The sequence below is a fragment of the Natator depressus genome, chromosome 11 (assembly GCF_965152275.1).
Source record: "Natator depressus isolate rNatDep1 chromosome 11, rNatDep2.hap1, whole genome shotgun sequence".
Classification (NCBI taxonomy): Eukaryota; Metazoa; Chordata; order Testudines; family Cheloniidae; genus Natator; species Natator depressus.
In genome coordinates, this window is record NC_134244.1 from 18515236 (window position 1) to 18535978 (window position 20743).

General features: G+C 39.7%; 1 protein-coding gene across 2 annotated transcripts in view; it reads right to left on the reverse strand.

Annotated features, from left to right (window-relative positions):
* The window catches only part of ZRANB3 (zinc finger RANBP2-type containing 3), a 184146-nt gene that overhangs the window by 67630 nt on the left and 95773 nt on the right, over positions 1–20743 (reverse strand). For both annotated transcript variants that reach the window (XR_012641407.1, XM_074967266.1), the window contains exons 13-19: positions 19008–19479; positions 17017–17241; positions 15047–15138; positions 8820–8921; positions 6622–6764; positions 3316–3462; positions 1664–2066 (exon numbers count right to left, since the gene is read on the reverse strand). Coding sequence is in view for 1 of the 2 variants with exons in the window: in XM_074967266.1 (XP_074823367.1) it covers positions 1664–2066; positions 3316–3462; positions 6622–6764; positions 8820–8921; positions 15047–15138; positions 17017–17241; positions 19008–19479 (1584 nt within the window). In the remaining variant the exon portion in view is untranslated. The remainder of the gene's footprint in view (positions 1–1663; positions 2067–3315; positions 3463–6621; positions 6765–8819; positions 8922–15046; positions 15139–17016; positions 17242–19007; positions 19480–20743) is intronic.

Below are 20743 nucleotides of genomic sequence, written 5' to 3' on the forward strand. Positions count from 1 at the left end.
ATAGCTGCATTTCAGTGGTGAATGAAGCTATCTTTATTATGTAATTAGATGACGCATGTGCTCTGCTTTTTAAAAAACACCTAGTTTTTCTTTACTGTTAAGTAGTTCTAATCGGACAGATACTGTACTTGCATCTAAAGAATGTTGATTTATTTTCAGTTTGTAAATATACTTTTTGTATAAGAGTTATTTGTTAAGCGGCAGCCAATCAAAATGAACACAATTTTACTGAAAATAAATATATGTGTTAAACTTCTAAATCTACATGGAAGAATAATCATTATTTCAGCAGTTCATGGTAAGACATTTGTTTTTAATGCTACAATTTCCATTTTAGTCTACAAATTAACAAAAGTTATGAAATTATTTTAAAGAGGTAAAACAATAATATTTCTGCTGTATTTAAAACCTTATATTCTTTGTAGGAAAATCTGATGCCCAAAGTTTTGTCAGTTGGTGCTCAAAGCTTCTCAGGCTACAGGGCTTTTGGAGCGTCACATACAGAGCTTTGAGTCACAACCTGAGGAAGCTGGAGTGTAGGTTAGAGCTTACTCATCAGGCATGTTCTGTTTTAAATACATGAGATGTGACTATTTGACTGACTCTACTTCTATACTACCCAGCTAATTCCTCTCTCCAGCTCTTTAGTCTTTAGCCCTGAGTTCTCATCCTGTGCATGTATGCAAGTTATATTTTGAAAAAAAGAGGAAATTCCCACACAAAACAACTTAGCTTAGAGTTAAGAATGCTCACATGTACTTCCTCACAAGGCAAAGATTCAAAAGGAAAATATAAGTTAAAGCAACACTCACAGCTAACAGCAGCAGTCTCTAAGCATTAACCTACTACCATCATGATAATCTACACCAGTGGTTCTCCAACTATGGGATGGGCCTTCCAAGAAAGGCGTGGGAATGTGTCAAATACAGTACAGTTCTGTATTAAATAAACAACTAAAAAAATAAAGAGAAGGGAAAGTTTAAAAAAAAGATGTGACAAAGTAAGGAAATTGTTTCTGTGCTTGTTTCATTTAAAATTAAGATGGTTAAAAGCAGCATTTTTCTTCTGTATAATAAAGTTTCAAAGCTGTATTAAGTTAATGTTCAGTTGTAAACTTTTGAAAGAATAACCAAAATGTTCATAACTCTGAGGTTCTACTGTATTAAAGAACTGAAACACTAAGTTAAAGAATTTTTTTGTATCCTAGAAGTAATAACCAGTAAACTCTTACATCTTACTGCATTAGTTATTAAATGGAATTTAAAAGTATCTACCTATCTTAGGGCTTTTAGAATATCACTCATTACTGTACTACAGCACCTTTCATGTAAAATCTATAGCAATAGTCAAGTCCCTAGTGGACTTCATGGAATCATCTGGTACTTCTCCCTTTTTGGGATTAAAATTCTGCTTGGGGTAGGATTTTTTGTTTTTAGGACTTTTTTTTTTTTTTAAACTATTACCTCTTTTTTGCTGCTGTGAGGGATGATTGGGTAGAAGCGTCCACCCCAAGTAGTTCATTTGTTGTACATTTTTCCACTCCATTGATTGATAAACATTTGCTTTCAGCCACTTACCTTTTAAAATGACTTAAGGAGCATAACCACCACCTGCCACAGAAATACATTGATTTATGTTACTGCTTAAATACCATTGCCATTACCTGTCCTAATGGAAGCTGAGACATCCAAGAACTCTCCAGAAGATTCTTACGTTGATTCCTAGGTGCATTTTTGATGCTAAGGTAGAGTTCCTGGGCATTGAGATTGCAAAGCTGACAAACACCATGTTCGACTTCAAATACTTTACTCCTCAGGTAACTCTGACTAGAGCGAATTAAGAAGTCTTCCTGGCATTTAAGAGAACAAAATCGTGTTTCCCAAGCAATAGATTTGCAATGTTGGTCGAGATGAACTGTTGGTTGTTGGCAGCTAAGACAAAGTGGATTTCCTTTATTATCTACAGCCTGTAAATATCCTTTGTATATGGCAGGATCTTCAACAACTTCAGCCTGAACTGAATCTGCATTAAGAACAGGGGAAACTTTCCCGTCTTTTAAAAGTAACCTGTGATAAGGACAAGAAGCAATTATTTAATAAGACTGGACTTCATCAGGGTCAGTATACAATACTTATATACTCAATATCAACTATTAAGTTTCTTTTATCATGAAAAGTACAACTCCAATGAAAACTCATGCTGCTTTGGTTGGTCACTGCACAATGCAAATATCCCACTTGAATTATATTTTTTATGACCAGATTTCTAAAAGGCCTCACTTTTTTTTACATATGCAAACTTGGTAAACACCCATTTGCACATTAGATTACTATACTCATATATATTTAATTATTAGCTGGAGTTTCCCAGTCTTCCAGTGGAAATGCGAGTTTACACACGCATAAAAAAGGTGCATTCTTAACATGTATATACAGAAAAAAGGAGGCTATAAAATTTTACCCTTCAAGTCTATAATAGAAAGTAAGTTGTAAAAGGGGATTAAATTCTTTTGAGGAAAAATTGTGAGAACTTCCTGTTTGTTTAGATATCTTTCATGGCTATCTTGTAAATATCTTGACTTAATCAAGGTTCTATATTCTCTATTTTCTCCTGAAGTAGAGAAGTGGCTGACAGAGAAAAAGCAGGCATAGAGGTCCTTTCCAGTTAGTTTTAGACACTCTCTCCCCCACATCTATTACATTTTAAATAAATTAAGAGTTTGTGTGTGTCTATACTTCCAGCTGGGATCCGACTCCAAGCTCAAGGAGACATACATACCTGTCCTAGATCTGACTGAGTTAGCATGCTAAAAATAGTGGTAGCTGAGACAGCACGGGCAGCAGGAAGGGCTAGCTGCCCTGAGTACATACCCACCTGAGGTGCTAGGCACATCATCAGGGCTGCAAGCCCTTCCTGCTACTCTTCCTGCCTCAGCTACCACTATTTTTAGCATGCTAGCTCAATCAGAACGAATACTAGTATGTCTCCTTGAGATGGGAATCACACCCCCAGCTTGTTTGTGTGTAAGCTCTCCATTTCCGTGATCAAACAATTTTTTCTTCTTTCCTACTAGGAAACACAGTTGTCCACTGACAAATGTGCTCGCTAACATACATAACATAAATCATTATAGGAAATAAGATTTAGTTCATCAGCACAAGGTAAATGCCTTTGATCTTAAGCAATGCATCATATTAACATAAGCCCTTGTACCCTATAATTTCATTACATAAAGTAAAAATAATTTTGGGAAAAACTAGTTTAATTACTGCATTATGGCTATTTTGTCTTTTTTATTGACATTAACAAACTTACTTTGTGGAATGGCTATCTGTTTTTCCAGCAGAAGTACCTTCGTTTTTCAAGTAAAACGCAGCTTCCTTTGTGACCAAGCATACGCTGCCCCCACTGCTGTTAGCTTTGCTGAGTGAGGCTACTGCAACATCCTCTTTTGTCACATACCTGGAATTATTACAAGATGTTTCAGTATTCTTTTTTCTCCTGAACTGTACTGCAGACAACTGAATACTTCTCTAAAGAACATTCATGTCACCCGCAGCAATACTGATGTAGAAAATCCCATCCAAATATTTTTTACTTCGTAAACCTGGCATGAGTAGCGTTTGGAAAATGTATTTTACTCGTTCAGTTTTTCCACATTAGGTAAGATTTCTTTTTTAAAAAAAACAGCCACCTCTCTGTTGTGCTGCCAACAGATAATGAGTTATTTTCCATGACAAGTAATTATAAAAAGTGATAATTTCACTTGAGTGAAACATCACTGATATTCCAGGGTTTTTTGTTTTTATTTGTTCTGGAAAAGGTACTATTTGGTAGAGAATATGAGAAGTGCTGAAGCCATGAAAGAGTTCTGGCAAAATTAGTTTATCTTCGAATTTGCTCAATTTCCTTTGTATTTTTATTCTAAGATCATCCCTATTCTTCTAAATTAAGCTCTGTTAAAATTCAATAGCCCCCCATGCTTTGGTCACTCTTAAGATATAATTATTGATCAACCTAACTAACTAATGGTCAGGGCAAGGCATTAGGCAAGCATACACTTCTGGGCCCCTCTAGTGGCCAGCCAGGAGATGCGTCTGTGGTAAGGATGCACTTAAATTAACCCTGTCCTGGCCACCACAGCTGCACTAGTAATCTGTTCACCCAAGCAAGTCCAGCTCTCACAGCATGGATGTTGCTTAATTAACCATCTTCTATTCAGGTCAGTCAGTGACTGGCTTCTGCTGCATGGACACTGCCCTATTAGCCATCTCATGTCTGCCCCTGCAGAGCTCCCTGCCACCCCTCTCCTGGCTGGCTCCCTTTACTTTTAGCAGGTCTCGAGACTGTTGCTGAATGAGTCTTGCAGGCAAAGTGGAGAGGACATGGGCTGCTGAAAGCAGGGTGAGGTCAGGCAGGCGCATGGAGGTTGGGGGAATTCTGATGCAGGAGCAGCACTAGCCACCCCACTGCCCACTCAGGTTTGGCTTGGCTGCCCCTCTCTCAGAAGCGGGGAGGCGCAGAGGTCAGCCGGGCCAAATTTGAATGAGTGGCATTGCAACCTGGTGCATGGGGTTGCAGTGCTGCTCAAGCTGGGCTTTAGGCATGTGCCTAGTTTGCCTGTGCTTTAATCTGGCCCTGTTTATGCTAATACCCAATCACATTAATCCCCATTCACCATCTCTATACATCAATAAATGCCATCCTGGTTATTCTAAAACAGTGAAGAATTCCTTTTAGATTCCTCTTTTACATGTTATATAATGAAACAATCCTGTGCCGGGTTAAAAAATACAACACTCTACTTATTACTACTATTTGCTGATTTACACTTGTTTTGCAAGCCTGAAATTACAAACTGCTCTGTATACTTACAGGAATTCCTACTGACCATCACAATACAGCCAGTCCTGCTGGTGGAGGGGGGAGGATTTAGCAGTAGATCAAGAGGAGATAACAAGTTTTAGATATATGTTGTAGAACAATGTTGCTGAGAGAGCCCGGATGTATGTACGAGAAAAGTTTAATTACAACACTTAGGTTATGAGCCCCATGTCAGGGAGGACAGTAATGTTATCAGAGACTGAGGCTACGTCCACACTGCAATCAGAGGTGTAATTTGCAGTTCATGTGGACATACTGGCTCTAGCTTTAATCTAGATAGCTTGCTAAAAATAGAAATGTGGATGTGGCAACACGCGCTTCACCATGGGCTAGCAATGTGAGTACATACCATGACAGGTCGGGTGGACTTGTACAATCTGTGCCACTGTATCCTCACCACTATTTTTAGTGAGATGAAAAAGCTAGCGCTGGCACGTTTACATGAGCTGCAAATGATACCTCTGGTTAAAGTGTATATGAAGTCCAAGAAAGAAGGCAGAGGAGAGGTAAATTTCGATTTTACCACTGACTGGGCACCTGACACATAAGAAAAGAAAGCAATAATAAATACTGAAAAAACCTGGCATTCGAGGAGGATAGGAAATCAACTAAGGAAGAGGTGAGGCTGAGAAAGTGTAGAAGGAGATTCTGCATTGTGAAATAAATATAAGTAATAATTTATTCCTGCTTCTAGCCTGGAGAAACAAGATGATGTATTCTGGACTCACTGAAATCGGGACTACTGGGACCGAGAGACAATAAAGGAGGGATTTACAAGAGGGAAGATGAGAGATGAAGGCACAAATATTATTTTGTTGAAATGTTAAATGAGGACAGAAGGAGATGAAAAAAATGGAGGAGGGGAATAGTTCCTTTGGGCAGAGAGACATTCCCTTCCAGCAGGACATGAAAAATTTTAAAGAGCCAAGACTACAGTTTTACAGTGGATTCTTTAATTTGACCTACTGCCAAATAGAAAAAGAAAAGTTAGGTAACATATGAAGAGTTTTCAGCTGATTTGGTTACTGTTAGTTACCTTTTCATATGGCCCTTCAAGAAGAAATGCTATGTCTACACAGAACAAGACTGAAAGCAAGAAAGGCATAAAACCAATTCCTTCTACAAAACCCTGGCTTATGTCAACAACAAAATAAAAACCAACTAATCAACTAAAAAAAAATAAAAATAAAATTATCCACACATTGCTAAAACACTAACACAAGTAAATAAATAAATACTTGAGGATAGAAACTTGTCTCCCAGCATATTTTGTATCATCTAAACAGACTGTAATCTCTTCAGTAGAATAGCTACGCCTTCCGATGTGCCTTTTAAAGCTCTAAGCACACAGCTGGTGCTTAAATAAATAAATAAAATAAATAAATAAATAAATAATAATACAAATGAGATGTGGAAGCCAATAGATGGTATTTTAATAATATGAATGAAAGATTTTTCTCAGGAATCTCTAGCAGTTTCTGGATGTTTAAAGCTGCAGAAACCTTCAGAGACAGAATATGTGCTGAACTGGACTCATAGTGATAGAGAATCAGGCAGTATGTTCTGTTCTAACAGATTTGCACAAATGCACACAAAATGCCTAATTTATTCCTATAAGACAAGTTATCACTAAATGTTCAGTTAATTATCTCAACATGATTCCACTGAACGTTACATAAAAAAGCCTTGGACTTCCTGCATACAAAAGAGGAAGGAATGAAAAGTAAAAACACATACCTTTTGGTGCTGCTCAGCCTGGCCTGCTGTTTAGAAATCTCTTCTGCAGCAAGAATAGGGCTACAAAAAGTGTGGCCGCTTTTTCTGATAATTTTTTGCTTCATGGCTGTTAGACTACTCCATTCTCTCACAAACCTCAGAATCTGGCAGAGAGAAGGTCAAGTGGTCAACAGCACAAGTATTAAACAAAAATCTTTAATTAAACTGAAATGTTTTAGATTATTATATTTAAAATTATTTTTTCAACTGGAAAAAAGTTTGCTTGCTGTAAGATGTTCTTTTCTGGGATGTAATCATTTCTGATGTGAGCTTCAAAGGTTCTGCTGAAACTTTAAGATTTGGGCCTGATCTAAACTTAAAATATTTGCCTATATAGCTATGTCAGTTAGGAGGGAGGTTGGGGGAAAGAGAGCAAAAAAAAAAACAAAAAAAAAAACCACACACTTAATCAATGTAGCTATGCTGGCAAAGCCCACATATAAACACAGATGTGCTGGCACAAAATTCTTTTGCTGATATAGGTTATTTTGTTTAGGGAACAGGTTTTAACTGCTTTTGCCAATATAACTGCATCTCCACTACAAGGGTTTCCTGGTATAGCTATACTGGCAAACTCTTCCTAGGGTAGCATAAAAATATAGACAAATGTTTGAACATGGACGACTCTGTTCAGCCTTTCTTATTCAAGCAAAACTTCCATTGCTCTCAATAGGAATTGTGGCTCAGTAAAGCGAGCTGAATAAAGTCTGTAATCAGGTTCACAGATACAACTCATGTCTCACTTAAAAAAACCCCAACAGTGCTAGATCTGTGATGCAGATTGCCTAGTTTCAGTACTAGAGGTGAATGGCATAACTATAAACAAGTTGAAAGAGCATTTTGTACTAAACCATGAGCTGGTTATGCTATGCAAAAAAACATCCACTTTGGGGACTAGATTATTCCAGGTGTGACTTAAGCCTTATGCAGAAACAGGCCTTCAGAACCGAAAAAGTAAGCTATCATAATGATTTCCCTTTCCTCCTAATTTCCTTCCCTCACCCTTATTTTTGTGAATAAATGAAAATGAGTACATCAGGATTTCTCTCCCTCTGAGCTGGAGCAGCATGGAAAAAGGCAATGAAATTGGACATTTCAGTAGCGATGTGAATCAATGTATTTTTTTAATTTATTTTGTTAACATTTTACAGAATGTATCTCCCTCAGTTCACACTCAGATGATGAAGGAGCAGAAGAGGACAGGAGAAGAAGGGTCTAGCACTAGAAACACATTCCCCTCCAGAACCTGAAACTGAATCCAGGATTCTTGAGTTTCAACACTCCTCTACTGTCTAGTGAATAGATCTGAAAAGCACTGACAAAATGTCTCTCTCTTCCTTCCCAATAGCTGATCCACATGGATAATAGAGCCTTCTACTGCTACCAGTTACACCGTTAGCTCAATTGGTTGAGGTCTGTGCTGTAGATTTAAAGGTTCCAGCATTGTGATAAACCAGGAGGGAATCAATAGGATTAAACATGATAAAATTTGTTATTTTTAATTTGCCTTTTTAAGAAGATAGGAAATTGCATTAAAAAACCTAGCTTAAAAAAATTAAGGTTCCAATGTTGCAGAGCAACCTTAATAATGGCATTTTCTAAATTCTGAGGACTTGACTTTGAACCTAAAAGTTCTAATGTCATGTTTTGGATATAATCTTCATTATAGAGATAGAATTCATGGAGACTACAAGTCTCAGCATGTCATGCTCTACATTGATTTGAACACTCTTGCTAAGAGAGGAGGGTGACCATAGAGCACACTGAGAACTCTGCGGCCTACACACATCACAAGTGTGACGCAGTCAAGCATATTTTCTTGACTCACAGTATGCCACTCTTAAAACATAACCTTTATGATATGTAATTTTGATAACTTATGAACATCACTTACTAATCCTGTAAATGAGAAACTAATTGATGTGATGATGATTCTATCTACAGAAATGGTAACAGGAGGTGTGATAATTTGCCAAAGTAACAGAATGCACATTTATTATTCATATCAACATTTATAAAATCTGGCTGCATTGAGGAAATGTAATCAACAACTGAAACTTGAAGCAGGGTAACAAAATAGTCTCCATTTATAAAAATTAAAGAGGTCCAAATTAAACATTATGTTATTTTCATAGTAACATTTTAAAGATTGTTCTTACCAATGAACGATTTTGTTTTTGCTGAAAACTCTCTGGTAAATCCTCCCAATTATCCAATTTTATATCCAATGGAATAAAATTACAGTTCAGTGATTTTCCATCCTGGAGATGCAATACAGACAATTTAGTTAAACCCACTAAATCCCAAAGGAATCCAAGTCTTTTCATTTTGTTTACAGTTGTAATGTAATACAATATAGAAAAAGTACCAATTTTTTTCAATGGCTACCCAAACAATCTTGTTTCCTAATATTAGAAGAAATTCAAAAGGTATTTGCACGGTGGATGTAAAACCATAGTAAGACTACCAATTCAGGAAATCTGATTCATAGTACTGCATTATACTGCAACTAAAGAGGATTGCAATTTTACCTCTAAGCATCAATTTCACCTATATATAATATATCATCTTTGAATAGATCTGAAGCACCAACTTCACTAAATTAAACAACACAGAGAGCTATTAACTCAACTGTGCTGTATAGCACAGGGGACGACTGCAGAATTTTTACTTGAGTGGAGAAAATGACTCTATTCCACTTTAAATCAGGTGACAGGACATGCTGTGGTGAAGTGTGCTCAGTGCCTCCTCTGTGCTCTGAGCAAATTCTTTCTCAGATGATTGTCAACAAGTGAGCCGCCATATAAAGTCCATGAAGGCCAAAGTCTTGTTCATGACTGACTGATCAGAAAAAGAGCTCTGATGGGGAAAAATGAAGGCAGACCTCTAAAGTATGTCACAGTACACGAGAGAGAGACTTTTGGCTTAGGAGAAGACCCACTAATCTGGGAACCAGCAGACTAGCAGGCTATGAGCTCTAATCTTACCTCTTTTACTGATTGTTGTTTATATTCTGCGTATTTCAAACTGAGTATGGCCTCATACCATTTACTCTAGGAGTGAGGCAAATATTATTATCTGCATTTTACAAATAAAGCAACTGAGAGCTTCACATGCACAAGGTCATTTCTGGCAGAACTGGCACTGGAACCCAGATCTTGAATATAAATGACCCATGGGCCAAGTATGTGTTGCTTTTAGTGACAGCTCCACACAGTGGATAACACTCATTTCTACAGCTCCAGCAATAGAGGTCTGTGGTGGAGATGTAAAGGTTTTTGGTTCAAACGCTGCTGCAGAGCCATGTGGGTCATATGAAGGAATTTGTTTCCCCAGTTCATTTAAACAAGCAGTTTATTTAATTAACAGAGTAGAAAACTTTCTCTCCTTATGAGACTTGCAACAGAACCCAAGTGTTCCACATTTCAGTTGCTTCTGAAACACAAGGCTGGTTTGAAGATTGATAGGTTTTTATGAAAAGGTCCATTAAACTAAAGATGTCTCCCTCCCAAAACCAGCAGAGAGTTGGAATGAAACAGTGACAGCAATGCCCCAAATGAAAACTGAAAATAAGTTTACCAATATATTGTTTTTTGGACTCCCAACATCTTTGGATACCAGTGGGAGTTTTCTTAATTTGTTTTGTTCAGAAAGTGATCTGACATCACATATATGCAGGGGTGAAAGTAACGTTTATCTCTTACCGGTACAAGGGTGGCCAGCTTCCCCCCACCCCCCGGAAGGGGCTGGGCCTCGGGCGGAAGGGGCAGGGCTGGGGGGGGAGTCAGCATCCCCCAGCCAGCCCATTTGCGCTGCCTGGCCTGTGCCGCCCAGAGCTCCAGTGGTGATTTAAAGGGCCCAGGGCTCCGGCCACTGCTGCTACCCTTTTAAATTGCCAGCCCTGGGGCAGCTGCTCCTTTTGCCCCACCCCCGGTGGCAGCCAGGTGTGGGGGCAAAAGGGGCAAGGTCCTTTGCCGCTGCCGTGCTTTAACATCGCTGCCCCTTTTGCGCCCCCCCGTCGGTGGCCCTGCCGCTAGGGTCCTGGCAGGGCCGCCGATGTGGGGCGCAAAAGGAGCAGCAATGCCAGTTGTACTGGCGGCCACTTTTTACCAGTACGCCGTACCAGCCCGTACCGCCTTAATTTCACCCCTGCATATATGGCACCAGTTGCTTAGTTTTCTGAAAATTGGGAGAAAACAATATTATGTTTGCAGGTTGAAATGATGCACTGTCATAATTTTTACTGACATTTAGAATGTTTACCAAGGGTCAATGGTGGATTCTTCAACACTTCAATTTTTAAATCAATATTGGATGTTTTTCTAAAAGATATGATTTTATGCAGGAATTATTTTGGGAAGCCTGTGCTATACTAGGTCAGACTAGATGATCACAATGGTCCCTTCTGGTTCTGGAATCTAGGAATGTTCTGCCAATACAAACATTTTTATTATCCTTTTGAACATTTTAAAGAATACCCTTGTCTACAACTTTGATCCAACACTTACTGGTGGACAGGAGCTGTTATTATTTTATTTAACTAAAAGATTGGTAAGTTATTGTAAACCATTTACAAACCAAACCACAGCCATACATAAAAATTTAATTTTAATTATATATATCCCCAAAATAATTGAAAAATTAAATAGAAAATATTTTTCTTCTAATTTTCACCAAGGAAGATGGCTTAGTCACGTAAGTAAATACAATTTCAAGTCCAACTAGGGACATTCATTTTTCACCCTGGAAGAGTCTGGTGCTGGACTGTGGTGGTGGTGGTTCCTGATCATAGTTGAGGTTTTTGGTAAAACAATTCTCAAAGAGCACATGCTAGCATATAAAACTGTTACTAACCTTCTGTAACTGTTGTTCTTCGAGATGTGTTGCTCACGTCGATTCCACGTCAGGTGTGCGCACGCCGCATGCACCGTTGACGGAGACACTTTTCCCAGCAGTATCTGTAGGACCGGCTCTATTGCCCACTGGAGGCCCGCGCTTATGCACCAGTATAAGGAGCGCTGCCGGCCCTGCACCCTCTCAGTTCCTTCTTACTGTCAACTCTGGCTATGGGAAGGAGGGCAGGTCATGGAATGGACATGAGCAAGACATCTCGAAGAACAACAGTTATGGAGGGTTAGTAACTGTTTTTTCTTCTTCAAGTGCTTGTTCATGTCCATTCCATGTCAGGAGACTCACACGCAGTGCCCTCAGAGGTGGGCTAGGAGTTTACAGGTGAGTGGATTGTAACACAGCTCTGCCAAAATTGGCATCATCCCTGGCTTGCTGGGTGATGGCATAATGGGCCACAAACATGTGGACCGAGGACCACATTGCAGCTCTGCAAATGTCCTGAATCAGGACCTGTGCCAGGAAGTCCGCAGAAGATGCCTGTGCCCTTGTCAAATGGGCCTTTACCATGGGCGACGGGTGAACGAGCCGTTGGGGAAGGCTAGCCTGCGGCCCCTCCCCCCCGCCTTGTCCCTCCCCCCTGCAGCCCAGGGTGCACACACCCCCTCTCCATGGCCCCCAGTCCCTCATGCACCCCCAGTCCCAGACCGCCGGGTGGAAGAGGGCCTGTACCTCCTAGATGAGAAGTTGCTCATGAGAAGGGCCCTGAAGAGGGACAGGGAAGGGGTGTGTGATGGAGGAATGGAAATAAACTGGAGGATATACCCCAGGGTGATGGTGCTGAGCACCCAGTGGTCTGATGTTATTGCTGCCCAAGTGGGGAGATAGGAGGAAAGGCGATCTAAAAATAAAGAGTGAGGGGGTTTCCAGATCCAGAAGGGAGACTGGTAGTCCGTCCCTCTGCGTGCCTTCAAAAGGCCTGCCTAGGCCTGCTCAGCACATTGCTAGTACTCTGCTGGGAGGAAGAAGAGGCTGGTAGGCTCTGGCAGCGCCTGTAACCTCTCCCGTTGCGCTAGTTGGTCTTGCGCAAAGAAATGGGGGGGTACAGGGTTAGCAGGCCCCAGGAGTGCCTCATCAGGGAAAGACGAGGAGGAAGCCACTGGAGGGGAGGAGCTGGGTCCTTGATCTGTCCTGGGGCCCTTCAATTGGGGGTACGATGGGGATCTCGGTGCTGTGGTCCGAGTCCAAAGCCAGTTTTGACATGGGCGGAGGTGGGGCCACAGTGCTCCTTTCAGAGGTCACTACTGAAGGGGAGTGCAAAAAGTGACCCAGTACCACTGGTAACCCCCACGGCTTCCAGTACTGCCAATGGACTGGCCATTGACCCAGGGTCTATGGGCCCATGGATGGAACGGCACCAACATCTGTCTGGTAAGCCGGATGGTGGTGCCTCTTCAGAGGCAGCGCTGATTCCTCTTTGGAGCCCAGTGAAGATTCTTCATAGGATGACCCAGGCAGTGCTGTCGCACCCTCTAGTCAACTCTGATGGGGGTCCGGAGAGCAAGGCCTCAGTACTGGGGAACGACTGCGAGGACTTGAAGATCGGTGCAGATATTCCAATGACTGGTGCCAGGGTTCTGGCAACTGGTGCCAGGACTCACGTGAGTAGCGCTGCGGTTCAGTAGACCAACACCAGGCCTCTGGGGACTGGTGCCACGGTGCCAGAGAACGATGTCAGGTATCTGGTGACCAACACCTGGGATTCGGTGATCAGCGCCTAGGCTGAGGCGACCAGTGTCTAGGTGATGGAGACTGGGGCTGGCAAGCTGGGGATGGGCACCTCGATGCCCAAGACCTGGCCAAAGACAGAGACTGGTGATGGGCTGGGGACCACCGAGGGGGTCCCAACTTGGGTTTCCCTCTTGAGACAACGGCCTTAGGTGGTTCCCCTGCCACAGGCTGGCGATCCCTTGGCTTGGGCAGGATTGAAAGGGCCATTATGTCTTTGGAAGCCTGAAAGCCTTCGGGTGTGGACAGTGCCCTCATGTGCTCCATGCCTCTGCTCGTGCCCAGCACACTCAGGGGATCCCTCAGCGGGCTGGGTACCAAACGTTCTGTAAGTTCCCCAGCCATACACCTTTGAGGGGATGGTGACATGGGTCACATCTTCCCCCCCAGGCTTCTCTGCTCTTCTTGAGGCATACGGGAGCTCCCTCTGTTGGCACACTTCCTGTGCCGCTTTGCCTGTACTGGAGAGGTTGAGCGGTACTGGAAGGGACCCGGTGCTGGAGGAGCACTGCACACGGAGATGGAGGTTCCCAGTGCTGAGTCCGATCTGCCTGGCTTGGAGGCTGATCTCAGCCTGGCTTCCATAAGCAGGGCTTTCAGTTTGATGTCCCTGTCATTTTGCGTGTGGGGTCTGAAACTCCTGCAGATCCGACACTTGTCTTTTACATGAGTTTCCCCCAAGCACTTTAAACAGCTGGAGTAAGGATCAGTCACAGGCATAGGCTTTGTGCAAGTCGCACAAGGCTTGAACCTAGGGGCAGGGGCAGGCCCCGTCCCAGGAACAAAGTCCCTTAAGGGGTCTAACAACTAACTCTAAAAAACTACTTAAACAACTAAAAACTATCAACTACATACAACGAGAGTTCAGAAAAACACCGGGAGAAGTCTTGCCGAAGGAAGAGCAAGAGCATTCCAGCAACCGTCATGGGTACTAAGAAGGGACTGAGAGGGCGCAGAGCCGACAGCGCCCCTTATATTGGCGTATATGTGCAGGCCTCCAAGGGGCACTAGAGCCGGCCCTACAGATACCAGTAGGAGAAAACTCTCCGACAACGGTGCACACGGCGTGCACATATCTGACATGGAATGGACATGAGCAAGCACTCGAAGAAGAATCAAAAGTTATCTGATAGTACTTTAACAGAAAACATCTGTTATTATGTTGCACACTATTGTCTTCTAGATTAAACACCATTTTCAAGAGCCTATATATATCAACATATATCAAATCCCCTTGATTTTAATTTTGGATAAGGCTGTGTAAGAGCACCTTCACAAGATGACAAAGATTATCTCTTTCTTCAGCTCATTTTAGCAATAATTGGAAAGGCAAGATTTTTACAACCAAGAGAGGAAAAAGTCTACCACCTTAATAACTAAGTGTTATGAAACTCCTATTTTACAGCAAAGAACCCTCATAAACCACTAACATTTGTACCTCAATAGATAACCCAATTTATCAGCCTTCTAAAATATATCCACTGAGAAAACAATTGTATTTGTAAGCTAGGAGAAAAATTGTCTTGTCTAGTGAACTATTATTAATTGGCGGAAAAGAACTAGAAGATAAATTGCCTAATTTTTGTACATCTCAGTTAATAAAAAAGAAAGCTTTGGTATGAAATAAGAAAATTAAAATATAAATACATATGTGTTGTAAACCTTTCATTATTACAACGTAAAATGTTGCCCTACAATAAGCATACTGGTATGTGAAACCTGTACAGATTGAGTGCATTGTAATGCTTACCTTTGTATAGAGGTGAATTCTATCAGTATTCCTACTTGCACAGAAGTTCAGCACATCATACACTGGAAAGGTATCTGAATTATCAACACATCCTATAAAAAATAATAAAAGTTTTTTTTTTTTAAATCTAATCTTCATTACTTGGAACAAAGATGGAAAATGAGCATGCCCGCCACAGAAAAAGGTTAACTAGATCTAAAAGTCATAAGATGAGAGCCTTACATTGCTCTTTCAATGCATATTAGGCTTTGCTTCGCTTCTAAAATGGTGTCTTTGGGAGAAGCTAAAAAAAAGTATTTGATATTTCGTTTGGAACTTAGAATTCAAACTTAGGGTTCTAACAACTTAAGCAATATCATTCTAATAAACTTTTCTCTAATGATGTTTCTAATGGTATAATATACACAAGCTACTACCTCTGTTTTGTACCAGTTCCGTCTGTTCTAGCATGTGACATCCTTCTAATATTGTATTTTTTATCCTTAGGTTGTAAGGTCTTGGGTGCAGGGACAGTATTTTTGTATGTGTTTGTATCAGACCTACCCCAAGAGGGCCTCTATTCTGACTGGAGCATCTGAATACTATTCTTATATAAATAATATTTCACTACAAGTCTGTATTTAAAGTATCACAGCAACACATCATACCTCTATCCTTACCTAATTCAAACCAGTCCAAGATGAAAGTCTGTACACTCCAAGTAGTTCAGGGAAGACAGCAGTAGGGTTGGTGAAAATCCATACCTTAACTGCTCGCTATAGGGCTTGGGACTGGAACCCAGAGTAGAGGGTAGGCCTGGGCTTCCCTGCCATCCACTACAGAATGGCATTGCTGGGGGCAGTGAACAAGACGACTACCTGATTCACTGTGGCAGTGACACGGCCAGGGCAGTGGATTAGAGGATTGTCTGACGCTGCTTGTGCACAGAGACTTGGAAAAACTCCCCCTGGAAGTGGAAAATCACAGCGTGACCTGGCCAGAGGGCCAAGTCAGGAAGCAACCATAGTATGACTCTGTGAGCAGGAGAGCTGCACGGTGGAAGACCAGAAACGGGACACTGAACCAGGCAGAGTTAATCCCCAGAGTCGCCAGAAAGCGATGCCATCCAGTGGTGAGTAAAGCACCCTGTGATAGTGTGCTTACAAGAAGGTGTTATTGTTGTTACATGAAGACTTGGAAGCATCTTTTACTTAAGTTTAAAAAAGTTAGACACATTCTGGTGTTGCTTAAGAAACTGAATGAGAATGAATAAAGATATGCATAATTTTATAGTGACAAAGATCGTATCCATAAGAATGAACATGAATACCAGGCATTCTACATATCACAGAGATTCTGTAACTAATTGCTGCCTAGGATAACAGCTCAATATGACCAGAGAAACCTGCACTAGCAGGCCAATGGACAACAAGGATGTGCACTGCAGAGTTCACTGCAGCCTGCCGCCCACAAATGAAGCAACAAAGTAGAAGAAACCTATAGGAATGAGGGGCAGGAGAAAATTAAAGAAAAAAGGAGGGAAATTAAAAGGACCTTTGTATTTTTACCCCATACGTGTTTCTCATTAAACATTAAAATGTATCTACGTTGTGTACAATATAACCACAGACGAGTATCTGCAGCCACAAAGTTCAATAAAATGACTGTACATGGAACAACAACCTGCTAACTGGCAGCTGCTCATAGGGCATACTTGTCACACAACCCAAAAGCAAACTGTGAACATTACTATGTATATCTGTGGTTCTGCCACAGTTGGATGAAAATGTTAGGTTCAGCCCACCTGACAATTCAACTGGCTGTCCCATGGTGAAACACAGAAGCCCAGTGGTCATTCTGCATGTGTCGGCTTTTCTGTGTTTCAAATATGTGGTTTCCAAATGAATCTGCATCCCAGTGTTTATGCATAATGCAATTCTGCAGAACTGCTATGGTAGATTGGCTCTACTAGGAACTCTATTTTTCTTTACCTTCTTGAGGCTTTTGCTCACATTCTTCAGATCCATTTTCAACAGCAATAGCTACTTCTCCCCCAATCTCATCAGATGATTCAGTCGCTGTTTGTACTAAGTCCTTTCTCTCATTGTCTGCATTGCATATTGCTATACCTTTGATTTTTCTAGAGTCCTGTGATGCATTTTCTCCTTCACTCAGAGTAGAGGGAGGATCATTCATTTGATTTGTATTCTGTTTATCTGTAGTTAAAGAAATAGGAAAGTGATCGATTTTACTTTGCGTCTATAAAAATTATTAAGTAAATAAGATAAATATTAGGCAGTAATATTAATTTATGTTTGAAACAAAGTATCCTAAAATGTATTTTGGTTATAAGAATCCAGTAGTTAATTCTGAAAGAACAGCTGTGCCATAAATGAAATGAAATTAATTTTAGACTTGCTGAATAGTAACAGATAGTTTTAAACAATTAAACACCTGAAAACTGTAATGTTTAAGTTTAAACTTCAATATTAAAAATATTTTAAATTGCATGATGTTGAAAATTACATATTATTCAGCATATTATTCCTAATGTTGAACAATACTAACATTAATACATTTCAATACAATTTTTAAAGTTCTACTTATACAGTATTTATTATTTATCTGAGGAAAATGTACAGACCAATTGCTTCTTCTCTCTCTACCCTACAGCAAACATATTTTATTTTAGAAACTAGAGCTTAATGTCTGTGAAATCAATTAGAACTAATATAATTATATTTGTTTCTATTATTTTTCTTAAGTGAATTTTAGTGCTTATGAGATGAGCCAGGTTGATGACATAGGAAACAAAAGTCCTCTATGGCATAGGTATTGCACAGGCACTGCTTACCGATGTGTGTCAGCCAGTGAGTTAAACAGTTCAGAGTCCATGACACAATCTATCCTTGGTCTCCACTACTGAAACTGTCAACAATGCTACCAACTATGGTGGTGGCTTTTATTTTATGGCTATTTGTCACCCAAGAACTGGAAGAAGTCCACTAACTCAGGTCCCTGGAGCAAATTAATATGATCCCCTCACATCCTAATAGTTAGTATTAAAGAGGTATAAGCAGTATGTTATACATACAACTTACTTTCAAAATACTAAACAGTAGATATCGTGGCGAATAAAGTATGGACATTGTACAATAAGCACAACAGGATCAGTAATTTCCTAAGGGTAATTTTCTGTTTTGCTTTTGAAATATGAAGTTTAAAATATGTCCTTTAGTTGATTATGCTATTTCAAAAAGAAAATATACAAGGCTAATAGCTCTTATTATTTGTGTTTAAACAGCTTTTTAAAAAATGCCTACTCATCTTTTCTCCACAAACAATCTAGATGACAGTGATACCAAAATGCATATACCATGGAGACAGATAGTTAGGACTTTATAAAAATCTTTTGGCTATTTTAAAACACAAACTTACTATGGACATTCCAATTTTTACTCTTTGAGGGGAGAAATTTAAATATTTACAAATTTAAAAACTTTTCATGTCTTAAAATGTTAGCTCTTGTGACAATTACATACTTGTTTAACTAAGTAAAGCATTGACACTGCATCATTTGGCTGTGAAAAGATAGGAAAAAAAATCTATAATTTCATTGGCTTGTTGATCATGATAAATCCTCTGAAGGGAAAGAAAGCAGCAGGGCTCTGACTGTAGAGCATGTTTGCTGCCATGGAAACAATTTCTGCTGCTGCTCATTGAATTTACATCCTCCTGACTTTAATCAGGTATCCATTTTTGCTAAATTAATGTCATATCACAGGAACTTTCGGAAACAAGTTCCTGATCAAAATTAGGAGACAATTTCAAAAATTCCACCTCATGTGACGATTTTATTCTTCATATTTTGTCTGAATTTGTAAATACTTATGTATTCGAGTACAAAAACACTATAATCTTTGAAGAAAAACAAGATAGGAATATGCCTATTCAGTTACAATGTGCAGCATGGGTTACTCACCATCACTACCACGAGGACATTCACAGATTTCACAATAAGGTAATAACGAATTATTAGTGTAAGTGCAAAGACTACAACACCAGACTTTGGCTAAAGGTGATTTTTTCCTTGAATTAGACAGAGAGCCACCAGAAAGACCATGATCAGTTTCTTTGGTAAACAAAGTGTTTGTTTTTCCAGGCAAAATTTTTCTCTTTTTCTCACTGGAGCTGCTTTGGGTGGGTGTACTTATAGCTTTTGGTCTTTTAGCTTCAGGCTCACAGCCATTTTCATAACAAATTGCATCCACATCAATTATTTCTCTGGCGTCCAAATGCCTGCTGCCCGTCTCTATGTCCTTTCCCGGTGTGACTTTAGAATCTCCTGAAGTAAAGTTCAGTGATTTATCCCAAGAATCAATTTTGCGTTTTTTCTCAGCAGATGGTTTTGGTGAAAAGAAGGCACGAATGTCATGTTGTTTTTCTTTTTCAAACTAGGAAAGAGAAACAAACTTTATCAAACATACAGAACCAAAATTCCTTCAGTAGATATAGTCCACTTGTCTAAAGTTGTAACATTTTTTTCTCAATTACGGGTCTTTTGTACTTTCTAATTTGAGGTATTTTTAAAAATGTTAATTAGTAGATAGAAAATGACACACACTCTCTTTTAATTATTTAAACTCAATTTAAAAGTAATTTAAAGCTATTTCTCAACCATGAAATTTTTAATATTCCAGCCAAAATTTTAAATCAGCATAAGCACAGAACAAATTTACAGAATTGTTAGCGTGGTACATTTAAAAAAAAAAATAATGATATACAACAGAAGGAGAGAGATTTAATATCACTTTAGAATAATTCTGTATATACATACTGGATGTTTACAGATGTAGTAAGTTAACACAACTGCAAAACCAGCCAAACTCCCAGTTTCCTTGAGGTTTTGTACTATAGGTCTATCTTTTAGGCCATGTCTAGCACTAGGAAAAAATGCATACTTTTAACACGTCATGTGTAGACAAGGAAGTTGTAGTTTTAACAAATGTTAGCAGGTTCCCTGGAGAAATCCTAATATTTTTACATTGTATTTCAACACATTAGTTAATACATGTTAAAACTTTTCCCCTCCTACTGATAACAAGGTCTTAGAGGTAACAGTGTGACTTGTCATAAAGCAGAATAATGTCCTGTGTTTTCTAGGTATTTTGACTTTCATGTCTCCATTTGTAAATGTCAAGTAATTAATTACCATAGGCTAAGTGCTATACGTGTATTAGTAAGGGAGTTTTTGAACCATAATATATTGGCTGGAATGTCTTATTGTAATTTATTTTCTTTTAACAAAGTAATACTTTAAAAACTCAACCATGACAGTGTAATTACTGGTTTCAGAGTAGCAGCCGTGTTAGTCTGTATCAGCAAAAAGAACAGGAGTCCTTGTGGCACCTTAGAGACTAACAAATTTATTTGAGCATAAATAGTGTAACTGAGTGTAATTACTGTGACACTGTATCATATATCCTTCCACAGTGAAAAGCAGTATGAAAAATGTTGGAGAGTAATCAGATTCTTTTCCTCATCTATTTAACTGAACAAGAGAAGTTGTAGCTCTCTGAAGTAAGAGAGGCAGCGTTTATAAAGTCAAAACTGAGAGCCAGGAGACTTGCATTCTAATCCCAACTCTCACTGTGATTCTCTGTGTGAGTCTGGGTAAATCACATATCCTCTCGGTACCTCAGCTTCTCCATTTAGAAA